The following is a 24,539-nucleotide window of genomic DNA, read 5'->3' as shown; positions in this document are numbered from 1 at the left end:
CAATTTGCAGCGTGATTGGTCACTGAAACTACATCTATATCAGCACAGACCTGGAATATAGCAGAATGCATGTAGTCAATAACATATTATAGATTATATATTTTCATTCTAGATTGTAGCCATATTTATTATTTTAATATTTAAGATAACAAAAATGGAATTATTTGGAAAAATGAATTAAAGCAGGTATTACAAACTTTAGGGCAGGGTTAAACAAATTTGTTTAGGAGCTATGCTCAAATAAGTTATTGGGCAGGAAATCATTTTACAGCAAACGCACTGTAGTGCCCACCACCTGCTTTCCTCACACATCATCTGTCCTATGGCATTTGAGGACAAAGATCATCTGTTATGCATTTTCTTGCTTTTAGTGATTAATAGAAAATATAGATAATAAATCAGCCTTATCTAAATACGTTAACCTCAGCGCTGCAAAAATGTTATTGATAAAACTCCCTAATTTGCAAAGCACAAGTGACTTTGACATGAAGCAAAGCTTTAAGAATTTTTGAATGAAGATTTTAAATGTTGTAGGAGTCATTGATGTATAGCTTAATCCATCTGCAACTAACAGAGAGATGAATTCAGAAGTGCCAGGCCTGAGTTATTCACCATAAAATGCCTTGTTTAATGTTTCTTTAATGAAATCAAATCGTTAAGATAATGAAAATAAAGAGAAAGGTCAAGTCACTGAGGATAAGCCACTTAACCTTCTATCTTATTGCATATAACAGCACAGAGTTAGAAACCAATCTTCCTAAATTGAATTTATTTCATATTCCTAATGCTTTTGAATAAATCATCCTGTATAATTAAGTAATGTGTGCTGCTTTTCTGAAAACCCTGCCAGCGGTTGTTAGGTTTGGTTTGGGTTTTCCAGAGGGGCTACCTAACCGCAGAGGCGATCCCTTTGGAGTCCCAGTGGCCCGCTCTGCCCTGTGGGGTGCGCTGACTCTATCTGAGCATTTGAGGAACAATAGGAGAAGGAGGACCTAATAAAGACTCCAGCGGTAAAACACCTCAAGATAATGCTTTGAACTCCCTAGATCAGCCTCACATTCCACTTCTCACAAAAGAGAGCGACCGGTAGTGTCACTGTGCTGTTAGAACCCTCCCCACACTTTTCATTTTCCCGAAATCTAATTCAGATGCTGTACTTGTGGGTGCCCGAACACGTACCCTCACAAGCACATGGTATAAAGTCCCAGTTCTTTGTTTTTTGCTCCAGATAGTTTTTTTTGTACGTTTGCAATACAATTCTCTCCAAACATTCAAATTCTAAAATGCATTTGAAAGGAAAGAATTCAGAGCTAAGGCTAATGTTTCCTGTTATCTTTTTAGCAGGTAGCTAAAGCACATTTAAAAATCATTTAAATCCTTCTGGAATTTTGCTAATTTTCACCAACGAAGCAATATAAAAATTAGAGGCTTTTCGTTTATTCATGGTTCATTCTCTATTATCTGAAGCCAAATAGGGATGGTTCAGATCTATTTTTGGTAGCTGACTAAAAGGTACCAAAAGTACCTTTTTGAAAGGTAAGCATTTAATTTCTCCGTATAAAACTTATTCCACTTCCCTTTGTCTTCTGCACAATAGGACATAGCAAGTTCAAAAGCCACGTCTGCTGTGGCCATGTATCTTACAAGAGCAGCTCTCTGCTATTTTCCTGCAGAAACTCATGAGTGATGACGTTCACACTACAGACCCGCTCCTGTGCACACTCCCTACAACGCTCACTGTAACTCCTTCCCTCTCCCGTCTCCAGACTCCATCCAAATACAAGGGTGTGAGAATAAGAAAGGCTGACCTTGAACATGCCCTGCTTTATAAAGAAAAGAAAGTAGCCATTCCTCAAACTTTCGTAATGTAATTGCTATTGGTAAATAATCCCACATGATACATTGATGTACTGTAACTCTTCAGTGGAGAATTTTACTTTAGGTTTTTTTAAAATAACATTTTCTTGTGTGTATTCAATTAAAAAAAATGAAATCCAGTGTTCCTGTTGAGTATAGCTACACTTTCCAGACTTGAATTTTAAAGTTATTAAAAACAATTTTCCCATGCTAAGACTAAGAAAACATACTCAGTTTTGCTTCTCAGTATTTGAAATGTGCTCTATTCATCTCATTGTCTCATTTTAAGGTATGTCAACCAATTGCACCACGATCTTTCAAAATTATCTGATGTTGACACCAATTTTCTTAAATTCTTAAGTGCTTGAATGAATTGAATTATGAAGACTAATATTTTATAAGCTATTTTCTGTTCTTCTTGAAACCTACAACATAACCGGCTGATGCTGTGCTCTAATTAAACACTGCACTTTGCAGTTTGATTCAACACATGAATAAATGAAAAGCTTCCTTCAATAAAATAAAAAGTCTCTGTCACATTTGAAACATCTATCCAAGCTATCTGATTAAAAAACACACACACAAGACTTTTCTTTTTTGCCTTCAGCTCAGTTACCAGTTAAGGATGATAGACACCCAAAATTTCATTTTTAGAAAAGGCTCACACTTGCAGTATCAACAACTGGACACTCCTATTGCACTGAAATGACTGACACATTGACGGTGACTCGTTCCTCATAAGGGTTGGGGGAAGCTGTGAAAGGCCAGAACGCCCTTCTAATAAATGCAAAAGAAGTCACCCAGCAGGGAAGCAACCTTAAACGAAGAGCCAAAACAGGGGCAGCTGGCCTGACTATGGGAGGAGCAATATTTTCCTGCAGTGAGGATGGTGACACCAACTGACAGTCTAACAAGCTAATGGCGGAGTAAAGAATACGAGCAAGTCAGATTAGCATGTCTCACAGCAAGGAAACAAATGCAGCTTGCTGGACAATGTTGAGTAGATGGCATTCCCCTTCCTCTGTTCCACAGCCACATGAAGATAGGCGACTGTTTTATGTCTGCAAAGCAGACGTGCTTCTGGGGAAATATCCCAGCCGCACTTTCAGCCACGATCACTTGAGGTAGAGGTCCATGAGTATGTGAAAAAGTTTGTTGGAAAAAAAATTCAAGAAATGCCTCCCTGGACAAGAGATTTTTTTGTTTGTTTGCTTCAAAATCTATGTTAGAAATAAAACTAAATATTTTATATATAAATTAATTTAAAGGCAAATTAACTGATTCGTTATATTTCAGCTATATTTAAATGGATGGCAGGGTTTTGAAAAAGGCTTCATTTATTGGAATAGTGTGTGACACATTTTAGATTTAAATGGAAATGGAAGGAATGGAGGAATCGACTGGGAAATGTAGGTAGCTCCACTAGACATAACCTGTATTCTTCTTTGTTCTAGTCACTCTGTTCTCACCCTGGTTTTAGAAATAAATGAGACAAAACACTTTGTCCTTAGAAAGTGCTGAAGAAGAAACTGTAGAGCGAACTACTATGAAAAAGATGGATTGTAACATAACATTTTATTTGAAAAATTTGACTTTAAACATTGATTTATTAATTGTTTGAATTATTTTTATGCTGAACATTTATTACTCTTAAAATAAAAAAAACTAGACAGTAATATCATGAAGAAATGCTAGGAACTATATCCAGAGCAGAGACTCGCAGACACCGCTCGTGGCTGCCTCTAAGGAACTACAGGCACCCCCATAACCTGGGGGGCGCTCCAAGACCACTCTATGGACACCGGACCCCATGGCTAGTACAAGACCCCAAAGATACTGTGTTTTTTCCTATAAGACACATCTATTATACAGTTTAATTTCAAAAGCAGGCACAGTAAGAGATAAACAACAACTCATAATAAAATAGAACAATTATAAAAATATACTGTGATAAAAGTAGGTGAATACAGTTTCTCTCAAAATGTATTAAACTATACTCACCTCTTTCACTTCAAAGAAGCACTTTCTGGCCTCTCTGGCCTGTCTGAACTACATCACCTCTGCTGTGTGGGGGGAGGCATTATTAGGGAAAATAAGGGCTCCTTGAACACAGCACTGAGATACCTGGAGAGTTGGTCTAATAGCCGAGATGGCCAGGTGACTACTGACTGACAGAAGGGGACAAACTGGACAAAGGGGGGATGCACATCTCAGGTGGAACAGGTAGGGCAGAACAGTGTGAGAGGTCACCATGCTACTCAGAATTGCGTGCCATTTAAATCTTATGCATTGTTTATTGCTGGAACTTTTCAGACCGAGGTTGATTGTGGGTAACAAACTGCAGAAAGCAAAACTGCAGAGAAGGAGAGACTACTGCACAAACACTGGATTAGAATTTTCAAAACAATTCTAATAATGGCCATGACATTTAAAAAAGTAGAAGATTGAATACCCTACTTACCAGAATAAAACAATAAAAAGGGAACATCAACAGTGCCATAATCACCACATACTGATTCTTGGGATGAGAAATATAACTTCCATTTTTATGCAACAGTAACAACATGAATCATGGCTGTGTTCTTTGTAGACCTGTATTTAAAATTAGTGGGCTTTTCAGCAACAGTATGGAAGGACATCAGAGTAAGAACGCGATCTTCAGAGACAGAGGGACGTCGCAGAAAACCACTTCAGTGTCTTCTCATCCGGACAGCCCATAAATTACCGAACTTCTCGGGGTTTGTAAAAGCAAACATGTTATCCCAAGTAGGATTATTCTGAGGTTTATGTAAAGTCATGTACAAAGTACCTGGTGCATAACAGGTGCTAAATAAACTACTGAAACTGATAATGGCAGTTGATTGATAAAGGCATCTATAAATCAGAAATCCAACAGAAGACCAGCTAGCTGTGAGAAAGGGCAGCTCGGGGGACCACCCAGAAGTTCAACAACATATAAAATAACTTTCCACCAATACAAAACTGAGAATTATATATGTGAGGAGGAATAAACACAGATTTATATACCTCTTTAAAAAAATACAAGGTGTGGCAAAAGTAGGTTTATAGTTGTGAGTATACAAAGTGCAGAGTTTATTCTTGTATTTATTAATTATCACATTATTTTCCATACAAACAACTGTAAATCTACTTTTGCCCCACTCTGTATATACCTATACTGTTAAGAGTGACTTGATTTATAACAAACATTCAAGTAACTAAATTGTAAATATTGAAACAATCAAAATCTTTTAAAATGTATAAATTGAATGCAAAATCAATTTTTAAAGTATTCGATCAAAAACCAAACAGTTTTCTATAGAGATATCATGAGCTTTATATTGCTCAGTCCATAATAAATTAGACTCTAAATTTTGGAGTTTATGTAAATTAATAATAAAAATCATCATAGCTCTACTGGCTTAAATTGTGTTGCTAGTAATAACAAAAAGCTCCTGTGTCCCTTTAAAAGAACTGTAAAATTTCATTGATGCTTATTATCTTTATAAAAATCACAATGAACAGCATAACCTAAATAAATTAATCTTGTCTGTAAGGCTTTATAGTTTAATTATGTTATTCATATTATAATATATGTTACTGCATAACATAATTTAATTATGTATTTATTATCAGGGCTTACTATTTAATTATAGATTGGATGACAAATATGCCATTCTTTCACTGGAACTCCAAATTTCCCGGGCTTCTATGATTTCCTGAAATGTATATTTTATGAAGAGAAACAAGCATCTTAAACAGTCCCACTGCCACTGACCTGTGACACACTCGGGTGCTATGCGGATTTCTAAAACGTAACATTCTAAAATTAAATTGAATCTGAAAATCACTCACTAATATTCATAAAATGGAACCCGATTTTGAGTGACAGTAAATTTCTAAGTGCTGACATTCATTTCTCAGGAAGACCTGAAGAATTCAGGCAGGGGAGTCAAAATGAATCATTAGAAATTAGTCACATTTCAAACTTCTTAATTTAAAAAAGATATCAAGTTTTCAATTGTCGTATCTTGTTTCTATTATTGAAAAACATTATATTCCCTTCTCAGTCCAAATTCTTTCCCTTGAAAAACAATTATTTTTTATGCTTTTTAAATAATCTTGTCTTCTACAGTGGAACCCTTTAACTCCAAAGACGTTATTTTATCTTGTGAAGTTGTTTGTGTGTCAATCAAAAAAGAAAAAGGAGAGAACAAGATGGCTAGTTTTTAAAAAGCTCATTTTGGGGTTGCATTGTACACACGCCAGGTACTCAGTGAGGACACACTCCCGGTACTCAGTGAGGTTCATGGCCAACAGCATCAGCATCAGCACGGAGCTTTGTCAGAATCCCAGAATCCCAGCCCTACTCAACCAGCACCTGCACTGCAGTAAGATCTGAGGGTAATTTACGTGCATATTCAACCTTGAGTCTCCATTGTAAAACAGTCTAGTACACGGATATTAGAAACAACTGATTCTTAGCTCTTATCAATAATGAAATTATGCTGACTCAGTGACAAAGTTACTCTATATATTTAAAACCTAGGAAACTGGAGTTGAAAATCACTTCAGAAATTCCTCTAAAATTCCACTTGTAAGAGAAATAGGTAGGAGAAAAAAAGTCTATTAGACATCCGTTTTATCCTTAGTTTAAACTCTCTCTTCTCTTACACTAAGTTCACTTTTCTTTTTAAAGCTCAAGAAGCCAGTTTCAGGAAACTTAGTCAATTGCATTAGACAACAGTTTTCTACTGAAAGGGAGTTATTGAAACCATCACACACTTAATTAACAAAAAGCATGCAATTATTTGGCTTGATCTCACCAGGGAAGAAACAGCCGTTGTGCTATTTGTAACAACATAGGTACAGCCAATAAACGTTTTCTGTAATTGTAAGAATGCCATATTTAGGGACAACATAAACCAGTTGTCCTCATGATGAAAGTAATAAATGGTCATCCAAATTACTCAAGAAAGTAATATTGAGTTTTTGTCTTCTGATGAAGAGTGGATGATTACTTGAAGTTCTAGAGAATCAGAAATAGTTCAAATTGAGCCCCACAGGAAGTTGGAAATAAGACTCATCATGTCCTCCCCACGAGGATCTGAACAGCTGTTCTTTATTTGGGAGACTGGAGGATGCCTGGCAGTGCAAGGGCCTGAGATGGAACTGCATTGGAGTCTGAACATTTTTTATACCCTATTTGACAAAATGGGAGAAAGGAAAGACTAACTACAGGGAAGAGGAGAGACCTGGGGACAGAGATAATTCTGCTATTTTATATGTGATAACTGACTCAGTGGCAAAAAATTAGTGTGTGTGTGTGCACACAAACACACATATATGACCTAAGTGTCTTCCCTTGGCAGAGCATTAATCACAATGGGCTTAAGCAAATTACCCCTCCAATATTTACACAATTTCAACCACTGAGGCTAAGACACCCTCTTTCTACTTTGCTTTCTTCTCATTTCTAATTCTTTCTCAGTGCTAACCTTCAGGTAATTAAAACAGTTTTCTTACAAGAGCTGCTTTTAAAAGAAGGCAATTAAAAATAGATTTTGAAATTTTCAGAGAAAGTCATGCAATTCAGAATATATTATTTTTTTCCATGCCCAATTTTTCCACATTATCACTTAAAATGCAATGACATGATTTGTGCTGAGGGGTCTGAGTTTTTCATGTAATCACTCAAGAATACAAAGTAGATTAATTAAATTTGAGGGAAATCTATCTTTATCGCCACTTAAAAGAATAATATATTTTCTCTAATTTAAAGAATTAGAGAACTTAATCATGGATTTAGGGATAAAGTACACCCGTTTCTGAAATAGAAGTGAATTATCGGCAGTCAAAGAACTCAAAGCACATGGTCTCCATTAATTGCCCCCTAGTATGTATTTTAATTCCTCAGCAAACCTGGTCAGTTTTTTGTTTGCTCGGCAATTAGTCTCTGACAGAGAGGTACTATAGAGAAACCTGTTTTTGTAATAGAAGATCTTTATCCCGAGAACTCCCTGTTCTCAGAAAGATAATATTAGTAAGTTGTAGAATTGCCTTTTAAAAAATATAAAAGGAGATTCAAATATTACTTTTCATACAGATCAGCTCTCTATACAAATAACAGAATGCCTGAGGGTTCAAAATTGGGATTGCAGGTGTCAAGACCATGGCCGATTTTTGGAATAAGGGATGAAAGTACAATATAAAGAAGAGCCAGATGAAATTTCACCAAGTTATCAACTCTTTACTTCCACAGTTGTTCTTAGAATTACTGTGAGGTTAAGCAGGTGTCCCCTTCAGTGTGTCCAATGGCAGTCTGAAGTGCAAGTTGCAGTCAACTGGGAGTTGGCAACCTGGTTTTATTTCCATTTTAGCCTTCAGTTAACTTTGTTGGACAAATCATATTTCTGAGTGCTGGTATTACCTACTTTAACTTGACGTTATTGACTATATCAATGATTCTCAAGCTGAGGACCAGCAGCATCTGTGTTCCCTGGGAACCTTTTTGGAATGCTGCTTCCCAGGCCCTACCCTGTACTTACTGAATCAGAAACTCGAGGGGTGGGCTTCAGCACTGTGTTTTAACAAGGCAACCAGATGACTCGGCTGTGCTCTCAAGTTGCATTATGTAATCTCTTAAGTTTCTTCTCGTTGTGAGGTCCCTGGCAAGCACAACTTCTGATGTATGAGCTTCAGTCAAGGACTTAATGAGTTCTGTCAAGGATTACACCTTACTGAGCCCCAGCCTTAGAATACTTCAGTAAATAAACAAACAATTGGGCATATCATCTCCATAGTAGAGTAATCTCTTCTCTACGCAAATTCCAATTACACTTTATGACTATTTTATGGCAAATACCATCCTCTTATTGTTGCCACCCTGTTATTGCTGTATATGTCTTTTATTCTTGCACATGGCACTTTATTCGTAACAGATTTTCCTTCCTGTATTCCACAGAACAGACATCCTCCAACCTTACCATGGAGAAAAGCACCTTGCGCGTACATTAGCACAACGGGTTGAGTCCCACTCTCAGACTTTCTGACAGAGCAGGTGTGAGGACCAGCACTTTGTAAAAGGAGCTGCGGATGCTGTAGTGGGAGGACCCCATTGTGAGACCCACTGCCATGGAGCAAACCCCGCTGGACACATGGCTGGCTGCTTGTGGTGCTTCAGAAAGCTTAAGAGTGTTGGCTAGGAGTAAGGAATTCAATCAGAAAAGTTATAAGATTGTATATGTATAAAACATTAACAAAAAGCCTGAAACAAGGATAGACTAGACATAGGTATGTTTATAAGACATGTAATATTTCCATGCCATCTATTTTTTAGAAATCAGAACACTGACTACTGTCTGTGATGGGCACACTCTGGTTTATCCTCTTCTTATTCTTTTTCTTACTGGTTAATCTCACAAAGAAACTGCTTAACAATCTTAAAGATAATAAACATTATAAAATGAAAGTTCAATTTGTTTCTGCTAGTTTACATTTTTCTAAGTTTTCTGTCAAACTTTTCTATGTTTCTTGAAAAGCTGACATCCATGACTGGGGTGTCAGCTACTGAGTTTACTACTGAATTTAATGAGAGTCTGACATTCTGAAAAACAGAATTCCAAGTGTTCAAATTAAACAGATGAAATAATTTAGGAAACAAATGCCTAACCTAAGAAAAATTCAGTATGATAATAGAAATTTGAATTGTTAGCTAGTGGTTATTTACATTGTAAAATAATTTCTCTCCTTTCTAATGACTCAAGGGTGAGTCCATTAAATAGTAAGTTGTATTTTAAATATGATTTAATTTTATATAGTTTTTTTCCAAACCATATCCACTGCATAAGCCAAGGCATACCTGACTTTGGAAAACCAATGTAGAGCAGACCACAGGTTTATAATGCAATATATTAATTTCTCTAAGGTTTTGGAACCCTATTGCCTTTGCTTCTGATAACTTTACAGAGAATTTAAGTTCCATTAACACTATAATGGCCTTGCCATTGCAAGCCATACATTGTCAGGATGGGGTCTAAAAGAATAGGCCACAACTTTTCATTGTATGATATTTTCCTGCAGTTGATGCAGAACTCTGAAATATTCCAGTTTTCTTGGTAATTGTGACCTGTTTAGTGTTTCAGTCACACTTATGTCCTTTCCCCCTGTGACAAATTCATTCATTCAACTGATACTGAGTGTTGACTCATGACAGGCCTGCCACCAGGCCTTGGTGATAGAAGGGTGGGTCCTTGCCCTTACAGACAAACCTTCTAATGGAGGAAATCAATAACAAAATTCAATGAATAAACAAATGAAATATATTGAAGGGACAGATGGTATTTTATTCTTGACACAGTGCTTCTTCAGTGTTCAATCTTTAATTAATTACATGAATACATGCTTTATGGTTTGCAGATGGTTATGTTCCTAAAATAATGGTAACTAGCTGAAATATATATTCGAGTACATCTTATAAGACAGTATTTTAATCAAATAAGCTAACAAGCTTTGTGATATTTATTACAGAGACTCTAATTCAAGATCGATAATGTTAGTTTAGAAACTTCATGTATACTATATATCATGAATCTCAATGCTCATTTTAACATGCTCTTTTTCTGATTCAATACATAGTAAAAATATTATGGCTGAAATCCCTAGTAAATCCTTCATCACTTAGCAATTCTCCCCATTCTCAATCTGCAGATTCTACAAACAGAGCATCACTCCCCACCTCCCTCCACCTTCTATTCCTGGAAACCACATACTCAAACTAAGGAAAGAGGAAAGTTAATTAGAGTTACATTGCATATATTACCATGGCAGGAAGCAGGGAGTTACATAAGAGAGTAGATTATAGTTGCTATGGGAACCATAATTTAGTATTTTGGGTAAAAGCCTCAACTCTGTTCAGGCCAATTATATTTTACAGAATAATGTCAAGGGGAAGATACTCTGAAAGTTCAATTGTATTAAACAACAAATTTACAGAGATTTCATTTTTACTCCAAAATGCACCTAAGGAATAGTCAAGAAAATACCTGTTTCACAAACTTGAATAAGGAAATGAAATTTCAATGGCACTGATATTGACAGTAATTATAAAACTCACTCACTTTCTCTGCTAAATCATTTGATTATGTTTGATAAAAATGTTCTACTGCTTAACAAAGCTGGACACTACACAAACTGGCATTCTGATGCCAAAAAACATAAATCGTGTTCTTCTAATCTATTTAAGTTCTCATATGCAATACTTTAAATTCCATTTGGAATTTATTGCAGAAAACAAAATCTTTTCATCTTCTCTGGCAAATGAAAGACTGTGTTTTCAGTAGTCAAAGTGGGCCAGCCACTTCAAGGATAATTTTGAAGATAGCTCTGAAGAAAAAGAAGGTGCTTTAAAAGGTTGGAAGATTTTTTCACATGGAAACTTGGCAATTCTCACTGTATGACACTGTGTTACCATGCTGATCATTTTTTAAAAATGCATGTTCAAATGACTAAACAAAAATATTTTCTAGGAGCCCAATATAGTTTATTTATTTCTTGTGTGTTATCTACTCTATACATTATTCAAAATTGCTAAGACCAAAACAGCACTATAGAGAGTCCCACCACGCAGGCATTTGTGATGCTTCCCTATTGGCTGGCACAGATCAACTGTATCACTAGTAATCAGGAGAGTAAATATTTTTCCAAAATCACCACGACCATCATGATGAATCCAAACAACTATCGTATCACTGTTGGGTAATTCATATACATGTTTTTTTTCTATTCATAAAGTGCAATTCTTCTGAGAAAAATGTTAAAAAGGAAAATTGTTAGTAACTTTACTGCTAAAAGTAAACTAGAGAGAGTTCATAAAAGTAATTTAAAAAATAATTACTACTATTTTCCAAATAATAGTCAAATGGTAATTATTAAAAAAGAGTGAATTTCAATTTCACTGAAAATGCTACATTGACAAAACCATTTCTAAGCTATAAAAGGTAAATGCAAATAATGACATTGCAAAACACCCTACACAATTTGTTTATATTTATGAACACATATATTTTCTTGGCTACTGACTATGGTGATTCATAACTGAATGCTTTTTCAGCAAAGACTTTTTAATTAGAAAGAAAACATAATATTCCCAAAGCCAATAAAACCTACAGATAAAAAAAATGTCAAACAGCACAGATGATTGTATAGGAAAACAGAGAAAAAGAAAAACAGGAAATTCAGACACACCAAATCTGTTTTCTTTATCTGGTGATCACATTACTGATTGAATATGATTTTTCCATGTTTAATGTAATGCAAAGATGCTACACAGAATACAATATTCTATCAAAACCATCCGTTCTAACATAAGATAGCCCTTAGAGAAGCAAGTTTCAACTATCCAATAACTCATTCACTTTCACCAAACAGTACTTTTTATTATATAGAATTATTTTAACTGGAGACAACTGTACTTGAATAACAATGAAAGCTTTTAAAAAACCAGAATTATTTCACTTATAGCCTACCTTTCTTATAGAGACTCTTCCAGCTGCTTAGAACCTTGTGATGGGCTTGGAGATCGTTCTTGCTCAGTTGCAAAACTCTTACTGGGTTGGCCAAAACGCTGGTTTGGTGTTTTCTTTAAGATGGATCTACTAGCACTTAGCTGTCTTTAAGTTCATTTGAAACAATTTTGTTAGATTGTATCATGACAGCTATCATGTCAGCATGCATTTAAAAAAGGAACTTATCAAAATTGGTGAATTTTTGTATGGCCATTTTAATCATAAAAATGGAAGAAAATAAGCAACATTTCAGCATCCTATGCTTTATTATTTCAAGAAAGGTAAAAACACAACTGAACACAAAAGAAGGCTTGTGCTGTGTATGGGGAAGGTGCTGTGACTGACTGAATGTGTCAAAGTGGTTTGCGGAGTTTTGTGCCAGAGAGTTCTCACTGGACAATGTTTGGGTAGACAAGTTGAAGTTAATAGCCGTCAAATCAAGATAGTAATGGAGAACAATCAGTCACATGGGAGATAGCTGACATACTCAAAATATCCAGATCAATAAAGTTATTGGTGAGAATAAAAAACGTGCCTTTTGTTTTATGGGAAAAAGAACATGTGGAGTTTTGGGTCAAAACATTACATCTCCTACTCTATAGGAATGTTAAATTTCCAAATGTGTCCCCTGTTAATGTAGAATGGTAAGTGTCTCACCAGGTAGGGTGTCTGGTTACTTAAAGATTTTGGGATATATTTCACAGGTATTAAGGTATCTATTTCATTTAAAAGAAGAACAAAAACAACCACGTTTGGTTTGGAGTAAATTAAAGATCCGTGGCCATTAAGTTAATTCCAGGTTAATGAACTTGCTGATAGGATACTTAATGCTGTATTCCAGCACTTGGCAGCCACGGGCTGGCTCCAGACTGGCGGATTCCAGAAGCTCTTTTTCACAAGGCCACCACCTCCTCGGCTGCCTCCTCCTGACAGACAGCCTGGCTAAGGGGTTTGGGCACAGGCAGTCCTGTGTCCTGGGCACAGGCTCTCACTTGACCCGGAGGCTAAGAAGAAGGAAGGAAAGAAGGAAGGAAAAAAGGCAAAAATAAAGAGGGATGGGATGCATACAACATATTTTGTACCAAAGTGAGGAGTCCAGATATGAAATATGCAATGAATTAACTGGAAAGAGATTGTGAGGTGAAGTGGGGGAAGTTGAGTGAAGCTGAAAACCTTCAGGACGTCTCACATGGAGGTTTAAGGGGCCCCATCAAACTTAATTTTTGCCTTTGACCTCCCTTCCAGGATGCCTCCTGTACTTCTAGGTCCCCAGACTCAGTCACCAGCACGCCTTGAGGTACTCTCCAACCATTCAGGTTCGTCACCCCAACCACAATCTCCTCTGAATCATACTCCTTATTTCCAGATAACTAAAAGCCTCAATAAATCTCAATCCCTAAATATTGTGTTTTCCTCTTAGGTTTGAATGTAATGAGCTAATCAAAGTGATATTGTCCCAAGCACAATAAAGAACATGGACATTTTAAAAGGAAAGCATTCATTGCAATGCTCTGGAGTTAAGGAAGGTCTTAACTGCTCTTACTCCAGGTTAAACCCTTCTCTTCTCTGGTCTCTGCCTCCTCCATCTATCTCTACATAGTCTAGTTCAGAGTAATGGTTCTCAACCAGGAGTATTATGCCTCCCAGGGAATTACGTGTCAATGTCTGAAGATATTTTTGATGATCAAGACTGGGGTGGGAGGATGCTACTGGCAACTAGTGCAGGGGTGTCGAATCATTTTCACCAAGGGTCATACCCGCCTTGAGGTTGTCTTCAAAGGGCCACAATAATTTTAGGACTGTAGAAATGTAACTACTTCTCAACTGTTAGGGAGTTGAAATTACATTTGGCCCTTTGAAGGCAACCACAAGGCTGATGTGACCCCCAGTGAAAACGAGTTTGACACCCCTGATCTAATGGGTAGAGACCAGGCATGGTACTAAATGATGCATGGGAGTAAACCTCTTACAACACACAGGAGCAGCCCTCCACAAACAGAATTATCAAGCCCACAATGTTAACTGCACTGAGGCTGAGAAACCCCAAGTTAGAGTCAAGTTTACTGCACTATCATTACAAACCCATCCCATAGGCTTCTCCGCCCTGGCCAACAGCAGCACTCAACCTCCGTAGATCCTGAGTCGCAGACTCAGGAATTTGAACATAAGGAGATGCTTTTGCATCAGAGGACTGCGGGTGTGGGGCGTGGCCTGAGTACCATGCCCACCAGTCTGCAGTTGGTTCCCTTCTCAGTTTTGTCAGTGTCCTGCCTTGGCAGCAAGAGAAACAAGACTGTCGGCTGAATACAACCTAAGTGTTCCAGGCACATATTCATTGCACTATGTGCTCTTCCCCAGTGACAAAATAAAAGCTGGTTTGTACGTAAGTGCATGAAAATGGTTTTGCTCTTTGGATTTGGTTTGTTTGTTGTTGGCCTTGCTTCTCAAGATATACAATTCTCTTAAAGAAAGAGAATGCATTTGGGTGATTTCTCATAATTTGACCTCAGCACAAGATGAGTCAGGAATAAGGGATGTTCCGGAAATATGCTTAGGCCATTCTAAATATATTAAATGAATATTCATACGACTGAATTTGTTTTTTCAAAGTTTCCTTTATCAGTTTTAAAAATGAAATGCAAAGGCTATGCCCAAATCCACAAGTAATGTCTGTTTAGTGAGCAATCTTCTCTAGTTGGATCTGTCCCAGTGTATCTCAAACTGTGAAAAGTACTTCTCTCTTTACACGATTACATGGAAAACACATTTATATAGCCATTAATTAAGCAGTTCTTGGAATTTTTATCGGTTAATATGGATTACATTTGTGACAGAGAAAAACATTTGCATAAATCAGGTGTAGATGAATGAAGTGATACACAGAAAGAAAAGTTAACAGAGTATGATGAAGTAAAGCTAACCACACTCAAGAACTCCAAACTCAAGATTTTTCTACTAAATGAAAAATGATGTTGAAATCAAACACAATATACTTGTAACCCTCTTAACCTACTTACAACGCTGAATTCAAAACTATCTATAATATATTTAAAAATATATTTTATTGAACTATACATTCTTATAGATTTACGCTAGATCTCCATAGAGGCTCTGTGCTTGAATGAAGTATGATTCAACAGGTTAGCCTTTAAAGAGAATATTTTAAAATATTAATATTAATACACATATTTGATAGGTGAAAATATTCTGACTTCATGATTAAAACTAGATCTTGAAAACATTTTATAAATGGTCAGATTACAGATATAAAATATTAAGACCTTTACGGAAGCTATAAAACTATAATTAGTAAATTTGCATCTCATAAATGGTTCTGTAGTAATCAGATTTTAAAAAAATAAACATGAAATACTTGCCGATGAACTATCTCCATAATTCTGTAGCTTTCGACATTTAAAAAGTATGTTGTTAAATCCATGAATCTATAGAAAAATGACTAGAAACTGTTTTGCAAACTGCAGTAGGTTAATAACTGTAACTCCCTTCTTTATCACATGGTTTGGTAATAATTACTATTATTGTTATAGCTCGTTGCCCACCATTTCTCTGAGCCAGTTGCCTTCTTCTACCCAACAAGCAATAAAGGCGTGAGAGCAAGCTTTTGTATAAAATCACTGTAAGCTTAGCAAACTTAAAACATCAGCTTTACTCTTTGGCACACTCATTTTTAGAGGATTATCTTTCACAAAAGAAATACCCTGCCCTGAATCTTCTTTACACGAAGAACCCTAAAAGACTATGCCAGCAACTCCTTCTTTCTTTATGAATATCACCAAAATTGTTCTTGCCTGTTTCCTCATTTTAAAAAGACGGTGAATCCATTTCATGTCTTTTTCTTCATTTTCTCTTCTTGCCTTTCACATGAAAATATGAAAGCAAACTGATTTCCTATTTCTAAATGTTCAATTTCAGCTAATCTCAGTAGAGAATTTGGAAACGGTACTCAAAATCAGACTTCTGCATGCACCCAAACAACTATTAGTTACTTAAGTCTCATGGGATCCATTTCTGCTTGTAAGATCCACATATCCTTCAAAGTAAAAACCCAATTTTCAACAACTCTACTACTTTACTGCTTGTCAGACTGACCCGCGGATTGCATTACAATTGATGACACATACAGCTCTGTTCTTCCATATACTCCTCCTATTGGTTAACATGTTATTCTCATAGCCTATGGTGGTAAAAGCACAAAGTTGTTGCTCTTTTGCCTGTTTCCCTCCTGTGTAAGCTTAGTCATTAAACCACAGCATTTGCTCAATAAATGCTTGTTGAATAATGAATGAATGAATGAATTTCAGCTATTGAGTTTCAGCTCCACTGTGACCATGTTAACAAGGAAGAAACAATCTCAGGTCCTTATCCGGCAACTGTATTCTCAACGCATCAGTGATCTTTCTCTTTCCTATTTAAAATGTTTTTGCTGCATTTGTGCAATTGCCACAAATAAACCAACCACACATTTTCAAACCTCTGATAAACTTAGCCCCACATAGTTTTGCCAGATAATTCATTTAAAAAATAGCAAGATTAGTCAACTGGACAAAAAAAACCCCACATATTTTCTATTCTGCTAATCTAAGAAAAAACACCTCCTCAAAGACTTCCGTTTAATATCAAAGAACATGGAGAGTTGTCCCATTCAACTTACAAACAGATCAACACTCACCGTTTCTAAAGATTAACACGCATAAAAAAAAAAACAGGACAAATGGCAGTTTTATGTTACGTGTTGTCCCTGTACAACTACATGACACTCAACTGCCTAATTCCTGGAAGTCTAAGAAATTGAGTGTATAGATTACATACATACACATAAACATATAGACACACACATATGCTTACCATGACCTGAAGATTTCAATACTCAGATATAATTTTTTTTTTAGATTTTATTTATTTATTTATCTTTAGAGGGGAAGGGAAGGAGAGAGGGAGAGAAACGTCAATGTATGGTTGCCTTTTGTGCGTCCCCTGCTGGTAGTTGGTCTGCAAGGAACCAGCCTGCAACCCAGGCATGTGCCCTGACTGGGAATCGAACCGCGATTGTCTCAGATATAATTTTTTTTAGAATCCTTAGTAGGAGGTGTGAAGTTTAAATTCTTACCTTTTAATCTTAAAGAGAAGACAAATACTAAAAAAAAGTATTCCCTTTTATCAAAGATATTCTTTAAAAAACATTGGGGGGAGCAAATGCTGATTCTGAATATGCAGGCCACGCCCCATTCTAGTGGCCTTCTTATTTTGGTCAATTCAGAATTAATGCTGAAAGTCATCGCCAAAATGCAAAAATAAATCACTCTACCTGCAAAGTTCATCCCATTTTATTCACATCCAATACTTTAATAGGGTTAATGTCAATGGTATATATCCTCTTCACCTGTAGATTTCCAATCAATATATCCCATGAGTCTGTGGTAGGCAGCACTCTCAAATGTGTGGCACGGGTCCTAAGTCTATGTCCCTAAATAAGTAGGTGGCAGTCCACATAGTACTCATTTGGAATCTGGACTAGATCATTGGTTCTCCAAGTGCGGTTGCTGCAATATTACCATCACTTGGAAACCTGTTAGAAATGAAAAGTACAAGATCACAGCCACACATACTGAATAAGAAACTAACACCTGTTTTACCCTGCAGGTAATTTTGATATGTGGTCCTTTGAGAACCTCTAGAGTAGATGATACCTAAAGCCACCTCAAACTATCAATATCTTACTGTTATTAGGTCAAATCTATCTTCTAGAACTAGCATTCAATTATTCCTAGTAGTCTGGGTAAAATAAAATCAAGAATACTACATTCTGTTAGTAGTATTTAAAAATCTGACACATTTTTCACAAGGACAAAAGTTCTCTTAGCAAGCTTTTCCCAACGAAGGAGACATTGTGACAAATGTTTGGTATCATTTCAACTAAGAGTGGTGATTTTGAAATTAAATCTTTGTTTCCTTCATATTTCAGCTGTTGTAATAAGTAAGTATACTGTTTTATGACAGTTTAGGTGCAGGCATTTTGCGTATATTTCTCAAGTCCAGCTGCTACATATGGTGTTCTCTCACTTTCTCATCACACCTGTAGGAAATACTGGATATTTAAAAGAGGTACAATCACATGTTGGTGAAAACACTTAGAAAACTACCTTAACTGTTCACACAGACCAGGCATTTTAGGATTTCCACCTATAGGAAAGGTTAACTCATCAGGAAGCACAAAGCCTCACACACTGAAAGAATTCTAACCTCAGCTAGATCTTTCCTAAAAAGTGATTCAGTGAAGTCTATTTCAACAGTTAACAGCATGGGAATTGTTGTACCTAAGAACCATAAACTCTCAAACACAAAAAATGTTAGACTTAGGATGATACTTTCATCAATAAGGCTGTTACAAAAACAGTACAAAAATAGTCCTTTAATATATCATAAGCCTGGATGACTGTCAGGGACCAAAAGGAAAAAAATCTGTTAAAAAACAGGAGGGGTCAAGTTTAAGTTAACTTTTGCTCCCCAAGATAAAGGTTCCTTTCCCACCCACTGTTTTGACAGGCAATTGCCTGACAGCAAACTCCTCCCCATCTCACCCCCCCCCCCCACCCTTCCTCCCTCCTTTCAACTCAAGTCAGCGGAACTTTTTCAAGGGAACAAATGCTCCATCTCTTCACACCCTAATACTACGACAGGTTTCTTAATAGCCAAATAAGTTGACATATTCTTAAAAACAATGCCCTCATTTCTCTCTGTTTTGTCAAGAACATAATGGAGAAGACTATCAAACTAGGAACTAATATCTTCCTGCTCCAGAAACACACACAAATCTGCTTTCATTGAGAATCCAAAAAGCATTTATTTTACAGTACTCAGTAAAGGCATATTAAATTCTGCTGCCCTGCCATCCTAAACCTATTAAGAATTTAGTCATACAAATGACTAAATCCTGTGCAGAAATGATTAATGCACCAGCAATTTATTTCATTCCCAATTTTCCATTTTCAAGTATTCCATCAGGAGCATATACATTTCTTAAGGTATTTGGCACCATTTTCAAATCAAAAGCTTCCAAAAAAAGAGAAAACCATTAAAAAAAAGTCAACAGACGCCTTTTTAAAAATATCCTTCATAATACTTGATACATGTCTCCAGAATTTTCAACACTTTAGATCTACTGAAACAACTAAATTTCCTCAAATGCAAAAGGGAATCTTTGTGAAGGCATACATTTGAGTAGCTTCCCTTATTTAGCATATATATAGTACCTTCTGAGTTTGATACTAAACTTAAGTGAGATCAAGAGTGAAAAAAAAAAAAGGCCATAGGACCACCACAGGCAAAGTTCTTTATTCCTCCTCCACCCCGAACACTGACTGAGGTGTCTCCTGGGCAAAGGACACATTTTAAGGCAAGACATGTTAATACTGCTTTAAAGAAACTTGTGGTCTGTAATTCCTTTTGGCTTCCTCAACAGAATAAATCCCTTTGTCAAAAGACCAGTGAGAAGACTTCATCTACACTCAGACTTAAGGTATATCCACTGCTGTTGATATAGAGCCATACACATTTTATTCCACAGAGGTAACATTAGTAAGAGTGGCCCTTGAGAAAAAGAAAACAGAAAATAAAAAGCTCACACTGCCTCCTACTGTTAGAAGGAAAACTTCATGAGGTCAAAATGGTCCATAATCTGTAATGAGTGCAGGGTATTTTTTGGTCTTAGTTTTTTTCTTTTTAAATCTAACGATCGATTTCCAAATCAAAACCTCATGAGTTGAGACACTGTGTACAACCCATACAAATTACTGCAGAAAACACTACTAAGTATGACTTCAGAATGGAAGTCACCTTCCCCAAACATATTTTTGACTTGATAATGTGACCTAATTTAAACAAAACAAATGAAAAGTGCTGTGTGCCTGGTAGGTAGCAGATGGTTACTTTCCCAGATATAAGGCAGTATTAGCAGTTAGTTTCTCCCTTCCTTACCTACTGCGAGGTTATCTGCTCCACCCAGCAGAAGAGATTCAATATCCTGCTTATCTGGAAGTCAGACTGTATGACCATTCCCCAGGGCTCCCTAGACCTTCATGATTTTTCCCATATTTTAGTAAGTTGGGAGTGCCGACACCCAACTTACCACTGAGATACATCTGTCTTCAAAATGTGACCAACAACTCTCGGGGACTTCAGCATCACCTGCCCCTGTCCACCCCAGCCATGATACTGTATTAAATCACTGAATATAAAACACAGAAACACAAACAATAGTTTTTGGTTTGTTTCTTTAAAAATGACATTTGTATTAAAACTCTTAAAATGAAGAGACAATGATTAAACTCGTGTATGGGATTAAAAATTACAATTGGTTAGAATTCTCTCAGTACATCACAACAGTAAAATTCTGCTCTTTGCTTTTGGAGGGACGCCCTATTAACTGATAACCAAAAAAAAAAAGTAAAAATATAAAAAGGGGAGCTAAATACCTGAACACTTTAACAAAATGAAGCAAAAAAATAAAGTAAAAAAATGCAAGACATGGAAATTACATTTTAAAGGCTGGAAATAATAGAGAAATTCACCAAACAACAGGCCCTATTGTCTTGGCTCCTTCGGAAAGACCAATGGAAGAAAACTGGGAAGTGGTCTAGGGAACAACAGATTCTGGGATAGGGTGGGAGGTTCACAGGTTGGCACCGGCTGGAACAGCTGAGTTTTGAAGGCACTCTGCAGACACAGGGGTGCTGGGGGCCCTGAATCACATTTGTGAAGTCTTTGTACTGTATTTTAAAGAGCTAGTCATCAAAATCTGTTACTGCCAACCAGTAAGAACAAAAAAAAACTAAACTTACACACACACACACACACACACACACACACAACAGTATACACAAAAATGTGCAGATCTGTAACATTTTTTTTCACAGCTGATAAAAAAAAATACTACCGTTCTTCCCAGACTCCCCTTAGATACAGTAGGTAAACAAAATAGATTTTTTTCCCACAAATATCAGCAGACACTTCCTGGCACCCCACACTGTATTGGCATCAGTGTTAACAGTCCCAGTTCAGATGTGCAATACTTCAGATTGGATACACTGTAACAAGAATCCAACTTTGCATAGACATCCTCAGAATTGTAATCAGTCACGGGGTTGCCCTTCCAAGCTGGCAGAAAAGGAACCCGACATTAATTTCCAGCTACTCCTGGAAAACAAGGAAAAAAACAAAAGTTTCTTCCTCTCCTCCAGCTCCTTCATTTGGTTCTCCCGGACTTCCTTCCACGTATTTAAAACTTGGAACTGGAAAACGGTTGTTAACAAAAACAAAAAAATAACAAAAAATAACAACAACCCCCCCCCCCCCATACTTCCACCTTCTCCCGGTCCTCTTCCTCCCCTACCCCATTTTTTTCCAGGCTGAAACTTTCGCTTGCTGGTGTCAAGCTGCCAATACAACGCCCTTAACGGTTATTTAAAGGGGGAAATATGCGTCAACCAAAATCAATGAAAAACGTACATGCTGCAAAGAGCCACATTTCCAATGGATCTCAGATGGTCAGGACCGGACACCCCTTCGGACGCCGGGAGGAGGCAGGGGACGTCGGTCACATAGGTCAGCCGGGCTCCTAGGACATCCCGGCCAATGCAAAGTCGTCTCCAATCTCAAAGCAAGAAGAGAAATCACATTTAGAGAGTCGGGTGCGTTTGGCTTTTGTGCGCAAAGCGCAGCCGGCGCGCAGCGGCCGGGGGCGCCTCAGAGGATCACGCAGGCCGAGCAGCAGCCCTCGTCGCCGTTGGGCTGCGCCGCGTAGTTCATCTGCCGCACGATCTCGGCGAACAGCTCGTCCACTGAGGCTTTGTTTTTGGCCGACGTTTCCATAAAGGGGCAGCTCCACTCCTCGGCCAGGGCCTTGCCCTCGCCGTACGAGACCTCGCGCTCGCCCTCCAGGTCCACCTTGTTACCCACCAGAATCATGGGCACGCGTTCGTACCGCTTCACGCGGATGATCTGGTCCCGCATTGGCTTGATGTCCTGGAAGCTCTGCTGGTTGACGAGGCTGTAGACCAGGATGAAGCCCTGGCCGTTCTTGATGTACAGGTCCCGCATGGACGCGAACTGCTCCGTGCCCGCCGTGTCCAGGATCTCCAACACCGACGGCGACGAGTCCACCTCGATCTCCTTTCGGTAGAAGTCCTCGATGGTGGGGTCGTACTTCTCAATGAAGGAGCCGGTCACGAACTGCACGGTGAGCGCGGACTTGCCCACGCCGCCCGAGCCCAGCACCACCACTTTGTACTCTCTCATGGCTCCGTCGGTGCTCTCCCCGCGCCTGCCGCGGCCCCGTCGGGGCTGCGCGCCTGGGTGAGGCTAGGCTTGCCGGCAGGACTTCTCCCGTTCCTCAGCTCCGCAGAGAAAACCGAGGAGAGTGTGGCTGGGAGTGCAGGGCGCAGAAATCAGCAAACGGAAATTGGGCGCCCCGCCGACCGGCGGCGGCGGCACGGGTCTGGGGCGCGGGTCTGGGGCCCCGCAGCAGCCCACGGTGGTGGCAGCAACGGCACCGGCAGCGGCAGCCTCGGCGGCGGACTGGGAGGACAATGCCGGCAGCCTGTGAGAGGCGACGGCAGCGGCTCCTCGCAGCGGCGACCCGGGAGGGCGGGGAAAGGGTGGCGGCGGGCTGCGGAGGTGGCTGCTAATTGCGCGCCGAGTCGGGACGCGCGTGGCATGAGTTCCCGCAGAGCGTGTGCCCACTACCTCGGTCCATCGCGCTTTCTACCGCAGCCTCCGCGGGGCTAGGGCTTCCTACTCGCCGCGCGCAGCCCGGCCCTCCCCGCACGGGCGAGCATGCCCAGTGCGCAGCCAGCCGCGCCCGCTGGATTCACCGTTCCTGGTTTTCCAGGGGGCCGGGCGGGGGCGGGGCTGTGGGTGGGGCTCGCGATTTGAGTGTGGACCAGCGGATTCCGGAGAGGAGAGAGTCTGGGAGCTGTTTGGGAAATGTGCTGCTCTCTGGAGGTGTTGGAAGAGGGGCTGGGAAAGCTCTGGTGGGACGGTGGCGGCCGTCTTCTCTCACGGCTCTGGGGTTTGTGCCTACGGTGGCAGCTCTACGAGAACCTGTGGGCGAGGCGGGCACCTCGGCCTGGAGCGGGTTCTGGTCTTGCTGACTCCAGTAATCAAAAGTCTTTGGATTCTACCTTCTGAGCCCCAGAGGGGTGTCTCAGTCCCGGAGACCCAAAGGACATTTGCATGCTGGAGCGGCGAGTGGAGCATCTTCTCCCACCCGCAGTGCAGCTCTTTTTTTTTAAACCATTCGCCTCAAAACATTACTCGGCCTTCTCTGGCGGACTCTGCCCGCACTACATCCCCTCGGACAAAGAAAACAAGAGTCGTGTGCCTGTAACTGTCCCAAGGAGGGAAGGGGCAGGCTCCAGTGACTGAAGCCCTCTCCAGGCTAGGATTTGGCGAGTCCCACCCACCTCCCTGCCGGGCTAGGGCCAAAACCCGGAGACCAGAATTCAACCCAGTCCGTCAGTGGCAGCGGCTCCCGCAACTAGTCAGGCATGCTCAGTGGGTAGAGCAGGTTTTCGGGCTTAGAAGCAGGAAGCTTTTGCACCACACACCCACACTCCAGCTCAAATTACCTCTCCCAGACTCGGGATCCATTGGTCCCGGGGCGCAAATCTCACACCCTCATCTGTTCTCCCATTGGCTACCGCCAAGGTTTTGTCAGTTTGGGCTGCTTCATTGGCTAAAAAGTAGCCTCCGCTCGTGATTGGTTATTTATAGAGATTGAGTTCAGAGGCGGAGGCACAGCTGTTCTTTCTCTGCTGCTCCCCACCCCCTTCCTCCCACTTCCCCAACCTAGTCGTTTTGAAGCTAAGAGTGCAAAAATAAGAGGAATTTAGGCGGAGAGCTCAGAGCTAAAAATAGCCCTTTGTTGGTGTTTTCCAGAGTCTGACTTCTCGGTGCCCAGTCACGACTGTCCCTTAAAGGGAGCAGAAAGGGCTGGTTACAGTTCTGGGTCCCCAAGCAACAGCAAAGTTTCCACGGTGTTTTTTTCTTTTCTTTCTTTCTTTCTTTTTTCTTTTTTTTTTTTGCTTGCAGAAGGGGTAG

The 24,539-nt window shown here is 39.2% G+C and overlaps 1 protein-coding gene across 1 annotated transcript; it reads right to left on the bottom strand.

Moving 5' to 3' along the window:
• Positions 1 to 19,263: 19,263 nt before the first annotated feature.
• Positions 19,264 to 23,937, bottom strand: RAP2B (RAP2B, member of RAS oncogene family). The gene has a single exon (XM_037044807.1). The coding sequence runs from the start codon at positions 22,734 to 22,736 to the stop codon at positions 22,185 to 22,187; it is 552 nt and encodes a 183-aa protein (XP_036900702.1). The 5' UTR covers positions 22,737 to 23,937; the 3' UTR covers positions 19,264 to 22,184.
• Between the last annotated feature and the right edge of the window lie 602 nt (positions 23,938 to 24,539).

The sequence above is a fragment of the Sturnira hondurensis genome, unplaced genomic scaffold (assembly GCF_014824575.4).
Source record: "Sturnira hondurensis isolate 20B ecotype Veracruz unplaced genomic scaffold, ASM1482457v3 Scaffold0004152, whole genome shotgun sequence".
Taxonomy (NCBI): Eukaryota; Metazoa; Chordata; class Mammalia; order Chiroptera; family Phyllostomidae; genus Sturnira; species Sturnira hondurensis.
Note: the sequence above shows the minus strand (reverse complement) of the source record. Positions and strands in the feature narration are given on the sequence as shown.

Bases quoted from the DNA above. Each gene is read 5' to 3' on its own strand.
- RAP2B (XM_037044807.1), bottom strand. From the start codon at position 22,736: ATGAGAGAGTACAAAGTGGTGGTGCTGGGCTCGGGCGGCGTGGGCAAG.